Here is a 12643-nt window from a genome sequence, read left to right on the forward strand (position 1 = left end):
GAATTTCTGCCAAAGGAGGGGAAAGGAGCTGTTTTTAGTTCTCAGTTGGGAGCCGCCTAGAGTGGCGGGGTATAAACAATAAAATTATTATTATTATTATTACCTCTGATGGAAACTGTAATCCAGCAACATTTGAAGGGCACCAAATTGGCTCTCCTTGCTCTCATCTGATTATTACTGCACACAAAAGCAGCTGTGTAAAGAAAGGCCTGAGCAGTTGAGGACCGTGATGCCCGTTTCCCCACTAGTCAGGGTCCTTTGGCTACCCTACTCGTGTGACAGAGCCACAAAGGGCCTTGGCAACATCTAGCTCCGGTAGTCACATTCCTGCCAAAAAAAGGAAGGTTTTGGTGCAATGGCAAAAGGTCCCCAAAGAGGAGTCCTTAGGTAGGGAGTTTGAAAGCCAGGGCAAAGTGACAAAGAAGACCTTCTCCTGCATTGATGCATTTCAAAGGCGATTATACTCACTCTAATGTGTGGCATGCCATTGAAAAGTATTTGGAGATTGCAACTGGCCCAAAATGCACTAGTCAGGCAAGAGTTCTAAAATGCAATGGGCTGAAGTTCTGTTTTTTACATTTAAAGCTCTAATGGTCTGGCACCAGGATATTTGAGGGACCATCTCCTATTCAACACCATATATGCACTGAAGCGATCTTTGGAGACCCTGTTCTGGGTCTTCCATGCAGTAGGCTGCTGTGTGGGACACAGCCTTCTCAGCAGTGACACCTACATTGGGCAGGACCGGCGAGGGCAGAGCAGAGCTTGTGGCGAGGGTAAAAGCCCTTCTTGCCAAGGAGAGATCTACATGATTTTGTGGCTTCGCGATCTTTTGAGGACGAGGAGGGCAAATGCAGAGAGGGAGAGGCAGCCATGGCTAATAGCCAGGATAGCTAGATGGGCCTCCTTGGACAGAGGCAGTCTACCTCTGAATACCAGTTACAAACAAGGAGGGGAGGGCCCTTGGCTGCTTGTGGGGCTTCTTGGAAGCAGCAGTTGGTGGTTGATGATGAAGATTGACCAGTGCAGGAAACGGGAAGCTGTGATCCAGCAGGGCTGCTCTAAGGCTCCAACAGAAAATGAGTGAAAGAGACCCTTTCTCCTGGCGCAAATGGGAAGAACCGCCCTACAAGATTCATCTTGGGCAAGTTCCATTCAGGGGCAACTGCTGAGATTACTCTGAAGACAACAGGCCAGTGCCTGACTGACGCCCAGCCTCCGGGCCGCTCTTTGGGGTCTTGTGAGGAGGGTCCTCTTGACGTTAAACGGAGGCCAGAGAGTATTGCAAGCACAAAATGAAGACACACACCCATTTCCAAACACACATTTATAGAATTTTCTTTTTTAAAAAAAGAGAGAGAGAGAGAGAGAAAGTATCTGGTACAGTCCTTTCTATCTTTTTTCTTCTTCAATATAAATATTTTCAAGTGTCTACAATGGTTGCCCCTCTCCTCTCCTCCTTCCTGTTTCGTCACGGGGAGCAGGACGTGGGAGACACAACGCAGGGGCAGTTCGGAGGGCGAGGCGAAGTTGCCCTCTCCTCCTCCTGCTCCTCAAAGACCAAAATCCTTCACAGAAGCAAGGCTTCTTTTCTCCTTTGTGAAATGGTGCAAATTGCCCCTGCGCCACCCCCCTCCCACCCCCCTGGCAGGGGCCTCAAGGTGATTGCAAAGGCAGCATTTTTGACCCCCAGCCCACCCCCAAGAACCCCCTAACAAAAAAACCCAATACAGGGAAACCGCCATGCAGGAGCCCCAAAACAACTTCAACTCGGCTCCTCTACACCCCACCCACCCATGGCAACGTCGTCAAGTTTGGCACCGTGTACGTCTTCAACCTGAGGTGGGCATGGAATGGGCAGGGAGGTGGTCTCGGCTCAAGACACAGAGACACAGCAGCGAGCGACACTCACTGTCTCCCCACCCTCAAAACACAGCTTCTCCCAAGACGCCCCTCCTGCGTTCTGCCTCTTGGAAACCCCCCAGGCGGACCAGGCGTTGTGATGCCAGGAGCCGGGCCTTTTCGCGGTCTCCTGCCTGCGCCAAGCCCTCGGCCAGCTGGGCAAGATCCGGGGGCTGCCGAGTCTCGTGCATGTGGCAAAAGGGTGGGGAGAGCATGGGTGGAGCCTGCCCCCAGGAGGAAGGAATCCCGGAACGCGAAGGAAGCCCCGTGGGGTTCAAAGGACGGCTTGCTCTCTCCCCCCACCACGCACAGCTGCTCTTCGCAGGTTCAAATGCAAAGCTCCCATCGTCCCCAGCGCGTCCGCAACTCCATCCTCTGCTTGCCAATGCGAGCCATTTCCGCTCAGGTGGCGGCTCGTGAAGCAGACGGAGGCCTCTGCCTGGATGGTCAAGGCTGCATCTTCCGTCTTCCTTCCCTCCCGCCCCCTCATGACCCTTTCAGTGCTTCGTACTTCCAACACACACACACACACACACACACACACACACACACACATATATGTCTCACCCTGCCCTCCACTCAGATGGCCCCAAATCTTAATGTCAGAGCCCCAGCCCCTCTTTGTCTCTCCCCACCCCACCCCTGTTTCAATGCCACCCTGCCCCTCCTTCGGCCAGCCCCTTCCTTCGGTTCCTCCTGCCCCCCACCCCCTGCCAAACCGCACAGGGCACCGCAACTAGAGCTTAGAAGCACTGCATTTGAGATCCAGACTGGGCGCAGGCCTCTCTCTTGAGGCAGACAAAAAAACTATGAGCCCAGTTCATCTTTCGCACTCAGGACCCTTCCTCTTCCTTCTTCATCTGCCAAAGCCCTGTTGGCTCCGGGTGGGGTTCTCCCCACGTCCATCCGTCCTCCCTCAGGCTCGCGGGGAGTAGCAGGGGTTGCGCGGGAATTCGGTGAAGGACTTCAGTTCGTAGGGGATCCCCGAATCAATCTCAATCGACTTGCGGGAAAAGAGCAGGCGGATGTTATCGTGCAGGTAAATCTTCCCCGACTTGGAGCTGTGGAACCTGGGAAGCGGAGGAGGCACGTTTCAGAGGTTAGGAACCTGGAGCACCATAAGGAGAGCCTGCAGCTGGATCAGGCCAGGGGCCCATCTAGTCCGGCATCACCAGATTCCTCAAGGAGAAACTCATAAGCAGGATCTGAGCACAAGAGCAACTCTCTCCGCCTGAGATTTCCAGCAACTGGGATTCAGAAGCACGGCTGCCTCCAGCTGTGGAGGCAGAGCAGAGCCATCCTGGCTTGTAGGCATCCAAAGCTCTCTCCCCTATGAATCTGGGGGGGGGGGGGCAGACTGCTTAGCTTGAGGAACAAAGGCACTATAGCCCAAGTGGGGTAAGACGTTGGCAGGGAGCAGAGGAGAGCCTACAGAGCTGATTTAGCAAGATGGCATTTGATCCACTTGAGTGGACCGGCTTTGATGGGGCGGTGGGGGGAGGCGGTCTGCAGGAGAAGGGTCAGATCCAGCACTTAAAGGTGCTTGGGCCCAGCCTGGATGGTGTGCTAAGCTTCGATCTGCTGGGGCAAACCATCTTCTCCTGAAAGGGGAGGCAGAGGAGAGGTCACTTGGCTCCTACATTAAGTATCCCTACACAAAAGACACGACAGAATCAGGATCTCCAATGAGGCGACATGTGGGAAGATTCAGGCTAGAAACAAGAAAGAATTTCTTCATGCAGTGCAGAGTTAAACTGTGGAATTCCCTCCCACAGGAAGCAGCGATGGCCACCAACTTGGACAGCCTTAAAAGAGGATTGGAATGGCTACTTCGTCTCGATGGCTGCAGGCAGTGATGCTTCCGAATTCCAGTTTCTGGAATCTCTTGTGCTCGAATCCTGCTTGCCGCTTCCCCATTAGGGCATCTGGTTGCCCACTGTGAGAACAGGAGCCTGGGCTAGAGGAGCCCTGTCACTCTTCTTAAAGTGGCCATACCTATTTGAAATACATTTCCGTGTGATCTTTTAAGGAAAACGGGGCACAAAAATGTCACTGCCCAAGACAGCTTTTCCCCTAGAGCAGGGGTCAGCAAACTAAGGCCCGCAGGCTGGATCAGGCCCACCTGGGTGGTAAATCTGGCCCGTGCCCCAAAGCCGGAACCTGCCGTGAAGCTGAGACTCCCAGTGATGGTGACGGGAGGAAGAGGCCAGGAGGCAGCGGCGGCTGTGCCACTCAATCGCCACACCTGATTTACCTTGGCGCAGCGCGGGGACGTCTCTGCCAATCAAACGCCGTGCCTGGTTTACTTCAGCGGCGTTTGGTTGGCAGAGATTGGCTCCTCCTGCCTCGCCACCTCTGGAAGTCCCTTCCCTGCCAGCCTCCACCTGCGCCGCCAGGAGATGTCTCGTATCGGCAAATAGCCACATCCTGCCCTGCCTCTGGATGCACGGACACTAAGAGCCCTAAAGACGCACTTACTCGCAAGTAAGCCGCAATCATTTCAAGGCCACTTGTTCAGTGCCTGAAGAACCGCTCAAGCCCACTGAGATGAAATGCGCTATGGATCGTGCCCCTGGGAAGGTAAGCACAGTGGCTGGACCCCCTTGCCACTCCTCCGGCCAGCCACAAGGTCTGAGGGATAGCGAACCGGCCCGTGGCTTAAAACAATTGCCGTCCCGTTTGACTGCCATGCCTGGGGTGGCCGGGGGGGGGGGGAGCAAGGAGAAGCCTCCCCACCTCCAACGCAACTGAGGGAAACAGCCCCATGCAAATATGGAGGTGGCAGCAGCCCCAGATAAAGCCAGGACTCCCAAAACACTCACATTGCATTTGTATTATATTTTGCGTAGGCCTTTCAGAAATCACCTTAAACCTTCCAGTTGGGATTCATGCACTGCTGGGGGGGGTGGACTGGATGACCCTTGGGGTCCCTCCCAAAGCTACGCTTCTAAGATTCTATACTTGGGCCCAGAAGCAAAAGCCCTAAGCAGATCTCGTGTAAATAGATAGTCCTGCCAGGACAGGACTAGGGTGGCCCAGGAAGGCCCCAGGGACCCCAGACGGCCAGCCCCTCCTCACCTCAGGTGCATCAGGTAGCAGAGGACCCTTCTGGGCCCCTCGCTCTGGGCTGGGCTGGGGCCTTGCTCCACCTCCTCGCCAACGGGAACCAGGAAGATGCGATGGCGCAGGAAGGTGACGTGGTTGGTGGGCATGTCGTGGAAGTCGTAGGTCACCAGGAACATCTTCACCACCGTCTTGTTGGGGTTGAATAAGGTCTGCAAGAGGGGAGGCCGTCACGGAGGCGGGGGAGAGCAGCTGCCCCACGGAGGGGGCATTGCAAGGGGTCTCTGGGCTCCCCACCCCCAAACCTTAGGCCACCTCCCTGCTCCCCTCTCTCTTCGCATGCACAGCTCAGGAGCCAAGCTGCCCACCTGCCCACCTCTGCAACTCACCACTTGGATGGTGCCCGTTTTGGGGATGCTGTAGCCCTTCTTCCCCAAGGATTCCAAATCAATGACTCCCTGGAGCAGAGAGAGAAGGTTAGGGGCTCAGGGGGGCTCAGAGGATGGTTGGAGGGGCAGGGAAGGGGCACCCAGGTTAGGGCGGTGGAATAACGCTCACTTTGCAGACTGGGAAGCCACAATCCCTGGGAGGGGCGCTGTGGGCAATGGAAAGGGCAGTTCCACTGGGCAGCGGCCAGTGCAGAGCATTTCGTGGCCACTTGGACCACAGCAGAAACGCTGGACCAGCTAAGACTTTTCCATAGATAGATAGATTAAAGATTTCTTAGTTTACAAAAATACGTGCGTTGTCTCTTTATTCAAGTTGTGTTTTCTACAGATGTTTCATTTGTTGCGAGACATTCATGTTGCATATAGTATTAGGTTAGGAAGAAAAGGAGAGAGGGGAATGGCATTTGGGGTGGGGTCAGGTGGCAATGCTTCTATTCTGCTTAGTGTATGTGTGAGGTTTTGTGTCAGCATCACTTGTGTGGGTCTCCTTACTATTCACTTGTTGTATTTCATTGATTGTGAGAGAGGTTGTGGGTGGCCAAGGGGGTGGTTGGTTGTCTTTGGTTGGCTGTAGTGAGATTTGTTTTCATGTGTGAGTGGGGTGGGTGTCGGTGGGTGTTTTGGATCAGGTTAGCCAGATTGATTCGAATGCAGTTGGTGGATTTTTGTCGTCTTGTTGGGCTGTGTATGTGATGAAGGGGAGCCATACCAGGGTAAAGGTGTCTTCTTCTATTTGTCCCCGTGTCAGTTTCAGTTTGTTGGTTAGTTTTTCTAGTAAGGCTGTTTCCCATACTATTTGGTACCATTGGTCCATGCTTACTCCTGACAGGTCTCTCCAGTGATTGGTTATGGTGTTTCTAGCTGCAGAGAGTAGGTGGGTTATGAGCTCTTTGTGGTGTGAGTGGCCATTATTGTCTTGGATGATGTTTAGTAGGGCCAATTTTGGGGTTATTTCTAATACTTGCTTGGTTATTTTACATATTTCTCGTATGGCTGTTGTCCAGAATAGTTGGGTATTGGGGCACTCCCACCACATGTGGAGGTATGTGCCTGTGGAGGTGCACCCTCCCCAGCATTTTGGTGAGGATCCTGGGTGTATTAGTGCTAGTTTTCTTGGTGTTAGGTACCACCTGTAGGTGATTTTCAGAGTGAGTTCTTTTCTTTTAGCTGAGATGGATTCAAAGGGACATTTAGACCACATTCTAGTCCCTTGGGTGAGGCTAATCTCATAGCCTGTGTCATCCTCCCACTGTTTTTTGATAGCGTCATGGGGGGGGGGGGGGCTTGTGGGATTTTGTAGTAGTATTTTGTATATTGTGGATACCATCTGTTTGTCGTGTCCCTTTGTTGTTAGGAGGAGGTTTTCGAAGGTTGTCAGGGGCCTAGTTGATGCTAATTTTACAACAGGATTGCTTAAGGAGGCATGTAATTGGTGGTGTGTTAGCCCCTAGTTTGTCTTGTATTTCTTATGTCAAAGTGGGTTTGTTATTTTTGTAGAGGTCTGCTATACGGTATAAGTCTTTGCCTTGCCAGGTTTTTACCTGGAGGTTTTGTGCTGCATGGAGGAATAACGGGTGGTAGGCCAGGGGAATTAGTGGGGATGGGGCTGGGGACAGTTTGCCTCCTTCTTCCTTCCATGCTGGTCTGTGTGAACCTGTTTAGTGTTGTGGGGATTTTCCTTAGTTTGTTTTGGAGGAATGGATATGCTGTGGTGGGGGTATTTCAGAATATGTCTCTCTCCAGGTGTACCCATTGTTCTGTCTCGTCTTCTAGAATGTATGGGATTTAATACACAATTTATAAAGACGATGTTAAAATGATAAGAAATAACAATAATTAATATAAAGAACTTATATGAAGATATAACAAAACAAGGAGGAAAAGTCAATATGTATAAAACCAGAAGAGGAAGTTGAGGGAAGTTGGGGGAAGGAAATTTGGGAAATGTGATTTGTTTTTTCTATTTCGATGATTTGAAATGTTAACATGATAAAAATAAAAAATCTAATAACAATTTAAACAAATAAATAAATAAATAGAATGTATGGGGTTTCCCAGCCAGGTTCATTCATGACCAACCAGGGGCGGCCAATGCCACCCCATTGCCCCCGTGGGTCTGTCTACTGTCCACTGAAGTCAGCCCCTGCCGTGCCACTAGCCCCCAAAGTCCCTTCCCAAAGCCCCCTCCCCCCCCAACCCCAGGGCGCCTACCAGGAAGGGCGAAGGGGCGCTGTGCTCCGCTATGTCGAAATAGGTGACTTCCACAGGGAGGGTGGCATGCTGCGGGCAGTAGGAGCCGCTGGCCCCAATCTCCGCCGTGAAGCCCTCGATCCGGCCGGCCGGCGGGAAGCGACCCTTCAGGATGGACTCCTGTGCAGGGAGGAAAGAGGGTGGGTGGGCCAGCCAGGCAGCAGGGGAAGGGAAGGGGCTCCCACCCAACACACAAAGGGGCCTCCCATCTCATCTCCAACCCCCCTTTTATCATGCAACTCAGCCATGCGGGCAAAGGGCTCTTTAACCCTTCCCTCCCCAGTGCAAACAGCAAGAGCAGCTCAGGCACTTGCAGAAGAATAAGAATAAGAATAAGAATAAGAATAAGAATAAGAATAAGAATAAGAATAAGAATAAGAATAAGAATAATGGTACCCCAACCATCTGACTGGATTGCACAGCCGCTCTTGACAGCATCCACACTGGAGGCCAGAAAAGGGTGTCTAGGAGCCCTTTGCCTGGCCATCACAGAGGCCAAAAGGGGCCACGTCATGCTGAAACCTCTTTACACGGGCGGGGGCAGGGGGGGTGGACATGTCCTGGATGGCCCTTTGTCCTAGATGCTTCAGTTGCGATTCATGGATTGAAGGGGGTTGGACTAGATGACGCTTGGGTCCCTCTGTTTCCATGTCCAGAGTGCCCTTTGCCCAGGACTCAGCTCTCCCAGGGCCACATAAAGGGTGGAGGCAACATCCCCTCCAGCCCCCCCCCAGTCTCCCCATGGAAGAGGCACCTCTCTGCCCTCCTCAGTCCCGGGCGCCCGAGAGGAAGCGCTCCCTCGCACCCAGAGCCTCCCAGCCGCCATTACCTCAAAGTTCCCCAGCAGGGCGCGGCTGGTGGAGGTGGTGGCCCAGGGGGTGGCGCTGGGGGGCCTGCAGCCCGCTGGGCTCCTGGGCAGGCTGCTGCGCAGATGTCTCCTGTTGGGGGCAGAAGGTCGGAGGGGTCAGTATGAGCAGAGGCCCCCCACGCCCGGCCCACCCCGGAGACCTGCCAGAGCAAAGCTCCCAGGCAGCATCTCCAGAGAGCCGGGGGGAGGGCAACCCCTCCCTCTGCCAGGGAGACAGCCAAGGGCACAAGGGCAAGGCTGCCAGCCCAGGGCACCCAAACGGGGGAGGCCCAAGAGCCCCCCTCCCGGTCCAGCAACTCTGGGCGGCCACCGGGGGGGGTGTCACAGACTGTGAGGGGAGCCGAAAGGGAACGCAGGGGGGGCACTTACTGTTTGAGGCGCAGCCCGGCCTTCAGCTGGCAGCCGGCAGAACCACTGGTGGCCGAGCCCTGGGGGGTTGGGGTGGGGGGTGAGGAGACACAAGGGGGAAGCGGGAGGTTAGAGGCTGGACCTCCAAGTGCAACAAAGGAGCCTCACGGCCCGAACTGCAAAGCAACGGCAGCTTGGGCACATTTGACTCGTGCAATAACAGCTCCGCCTTTGCAGGCCAACAGGTTGGAATTCCACTGGTGAAGCCACAAGAAGGGGAGAGAGCTGGAAGGCTCTTTTTGTGCCAGGAAAACCCTACTGTGCTGGGGGCAGGGGGTGCAATGCTGGCTCCAGAAGGGTAGAGATGCTCACGCTCTGGGGCAACTGAAGAAGACGTGTTTTTGCATCTCCCCAGGAGCCTTGGGACTGAACCCCCATGTAAGATGCGGTCGCACCGAACTCTCGAGAAGCAGATCCCACAAAGCGACCGTCGTCTTGGCCCCACAAGACCCGCCGTGCAGGCAGCCAGCCCAGCAACTGCATGTGCACGCTCATTCCCCCACACGGACAGGCCCCAGAGGTGAGGGGTCTGAGCCACCTGCACCCTCTATTCCATATGCCTGCCTGGGACCCCCCGCCTGCCCACCAAGCCCCAAAGGACCCCCCCATCAGTGGGGTTCCATTCCCCCCATCCCGCAGCAACAGCTCAGCCTTCCTGCCTGCTCTTCTCTCGGGGGGAGTAGCCCCTGCAGAGACTTCCTGGAAGTGTCCCCCAAGAGGGTCCTCTGGAGCCGGTGTGCCTGGAGGAGGTGGGCATCCGTGGGCGGGAGAGGGGAGCCAAGCCTGGGGGTGGGCAGATGCCAGGGAGAGACCCGGTGCCCAGGTCAGAGGCAGGATGCCTGCCTGCTCCCACAGAGCCGGCCAGTGGCTGGGCTCTTCCAGAGAGAGGCCGGCGGGTCACATGCTCAGCGACCAGGCAGTGACCTCTGTGGCAGAGAGAGGGCGAAAGGGCAGGGGCCAGCACGCTCCTCCAGGGGCTGAGGCATCACAGGGCATCCCTCATGCCAAAGGGCTTCACGCCCCATGGCACAACCCTCGGCTCAGAGCTCAGCTTTCACACGCTGGAGGCAGATGGAAAAGAGGAATCTGCAGACGGCCCTTCCCTCCCTCCGCACATCTGGGTGTGGGGGTCTCCTCTCTTGCAGAGCTTCGCCACCGCAGCCCCCCACCCCTGTCACCCTGCCCTCCTTGGCAGGGGCCCCACAACCACCACAATGGCCTCCCCAACCCCTCAAGCAAGGAAGGAGCCCCCAAGACAGGCTGGCCTGTCTTAGTCCAGGCCAGCCTTTCTCCACCTGTAGGTCCCCAGATGTTGCTGAACTACAACTCCTGTCACCCCTAGCTAGCAAGGCCAGAGCTCAGGGATGATGGGAGTTGTAGTCCAACTGAAGGAATGGGTTTCCCAAACCCAAAACTGACTTTGCAGGCAGTTTGAAACTGAACCAAAATCCCTATTTTTCCTTAGCTAAAATGCTTTAACTTGAGCTCTTGAGACAAAACCCAGCTGATCTAGGCTTTTGGGGGTGAAACAGGATTCTCTCTCCCTTCCCTCTGGCCTCACCTGGGCAGACACTGAACTGACTTGACCGGCAAGGCCAAACTCACTTTACCAAAGGCTGCAAATACAAGACGCCTCAGGACCAGCATTCACATTTCTAGGTACCCGCCGACGTCTCCAGTCTTCGCAACTCAGGAATAGCAGGCAAGGGCCAGAGAAAATCCTTTGCAGAGACTGAGAGACAACCAAACGAGGCTCTGCTCCTCACTGGGAGACAAACTATTGTCCACAACATTTCCTTGGTGACATTTTGTAGGTTTCAATCTTTTTACTCTATTCTATCCTGCATGCTTCAAATCACGGTTGCAAATCTCCCCAGCGATCCTTTCATTGTTCTATCTTTTCCATAAACCACTTTGAAGTTTCTTCCTATGACCGATTGGCGTATAAAATAAATACATTCGTACCTTGGTTCACAAATGCCTTGCGACTCAAACATTTTGGCTCCCAAACGCCACAAACCCAGAAGTGAGTGTTCTGGTTTGCGAATGTTCTTTGGAACCCAAGCATCTGACGCGAATTCCACAGCTTCCGATTGGCTGCAGGAAGCTCCTGCAGCCAATCGAAAGCCGTGCCTTGGTTTTCAAACATTTTCAGAAGTCGGACATACTTCTGGAACGGGTTCCGTCCAAGAACCAAGGTACGACTGTATATAAAATATATGAAATAAATAATAAATAATACCACAGAAGCTTGGTCCTTTACCAAAATGCTGCAACCTTCCTCCCCCGACCCCCACAAAGGGGGGAGCTCACACCTAACCCAGCCCCCCCCAATGCTAAATCTCACCTTGGCCACCGGCAGCAGGTGGTTCCAGAAAGGGGCGCCCTTGGCATCGGTGCTGCGGCAGGAGGCTGGCACGGCGGGGCAGGGCGGGGACCTCTTCTTCTTCTTCCGGGCAGGGGGGTGCCCCTCGTCCTCGGAGCCCCCCGCCTCGGCCGCCCCCTCCGCCGAGGAGGGCAGCAACTTCCGCTTCGCCGGGCAGCAGCCGGCCCCTACGCCAAGGAGCCCACAGCCGGGGTGTGGAGTCTTTTCGGCAGAGCCCAGCCCGTTGGCATCCAAGCCTCGAGCGGCTGGCGGAGTGCCAGGCTCTAGGTGCCCTCCGGGTGCCCCTAGGGGCACGTCCCCCAGCTGGGGCTGATGTGCAAGGTTGTGCAAGCCAGGGCCCAGGAGGCGGTTGGGGCCAGAGGGCCCCTGGTCCCTGGGGCCCCCGTTCTCCTCCTGCCCCCCGGTGGGGCCAGGGTCCGGCGAGGTGGGGGCGCAGCCTCTCTTCGCCGTGTGCAAAGTGTCGCAAGGGGTGTGCGGGGCCTGTGCTGGGGTGGCCCCTCGTGCCCTGGGGGGGCTGCTCTCGGGGCGGTGCTCCACCACCCGCAGGCCGCTGTGGGAGAAGTGCTGGGCAGCACCCCCCAGGGACAGCTCGTCCACCAGCAGCCCATCCTCAATGTCGTCGTCCCCCTCCTCCCAGCGGCCCTTCTTGGCGTCCCACTCGGCCCCCTCCGGCCCCCGCTGGGGCTCCGGGCAGGGGCGCTTGATGGGCTGCCTCCCGGGGGCCCTCTGTTCCGGAGGCGGGGAGCAGCCGGCTGGTGGGGAGAAGATGGAGACCTGGTAGACCTTCTGGCAAGCGAGCTCCGGGGGGCCGCAGCCCATCAGGACCCCGCGGTGGCGGCGCCAGGGGAGGGGCCCTTCCTCCTCCGCCTCCTCCTCTTCCTCCTGCTCCTCCTCCCGGCTGGTGCCTGCACTGCGCTCCTGGGGGAGGGCCGACTCTGCATTGATGTGCCGCATGGGGTGCGATGGGGCAGGGAAGGGTGCTAAAGTGCCGCGGGGCGTTCGGGAGCCTGGAGAAAGCCCCTGCTATGAAGTGTGCTTCATGGCCGCATCTGGAACGAGAAGAAAAGGTGGGTGAGGGGCAGCACAAAGATAAAAGGCTCATGAACTCATGCGCAGCCTCAAGAAAGTGGAGAGATGCTGCCAGGATGCCTAGGAAAAGGCAACGTCCGCAGGACAGGTGGTGCTGTCTCCTCCTTCAGCCCTTGCCATACCTGACCAGGTAGAGACAAACTCTCCAGCTCTCCAGGGCAGGAGCTGTTTGGCGAAGGGGCACGGCAGCAAAGTCCTGAACCCCCCGCTGCAGCCCATTAGCCCAAG

General features: G+C 55.8%; 2 protein-coding genes across 4 annotated transcripts in view; both read right to left on the reverse strand.

Moving 5' to 3' along the window:
• The window catches only part of PIGO (phosphatidylinositol glycan anchor biosynthesis class O), a 111223-nt gene that overhangs the window by 28614 nt on the left and 69966 nt on the right, over positions 1-12643 (reverse strand). The window lies entirely within an intron of this gene.
• ATOSB (atos homolog B) overlaps positions 1313-12643 on the reverse strand; it is a 31976-nt gene continuing 20645 nt past the window's right edge. For all 3 annotated transcript variants that reach the window (XM_083702797.1, XM_083702796.1, XM_083702795.1), the window contains exons 4-10: positions 11288-12375; positions 8902-8960; positions 8494-8602; positions 7626-7784; positions 5355-5423; positions 4981-5177; positions 1313-2972 (exon numbers count right to left, since the gene is read on the reverse strand). In XM_083702797.1, the coding sequence (XP_083558923.1) occupies positions 2819-2972; positions 4981-5177; positions 5355-5423; positions 7626-7784; positions 8494-8602; positions 8902-8960; positions 11288-12280 (1740 nt within the window). In that variant the 5' untranslated portion in view covers positions 12281-12375 and the 3' untranslated portion in view covers positions 1313-2818. The remainder of the gene's footprint in view (positions 2973-4980; positions 5178-5354; positions 5424-7625; positions 7785-8493; positions 8603-8901; positions 8961-11287; positions 12376-12643) is intronic.

This window comes from Podarcis gaigeae, assembly GCF_964106915.1.
Source record: "Podarcis gaigeae genome assembly, chromosome: 11".
Lineage (NCBI taxonomy): Eukaryota > Metazoa > Chordata > Lepidosauria > Squamata > Lacertidae > Podarcis > Podarcis gaigeae.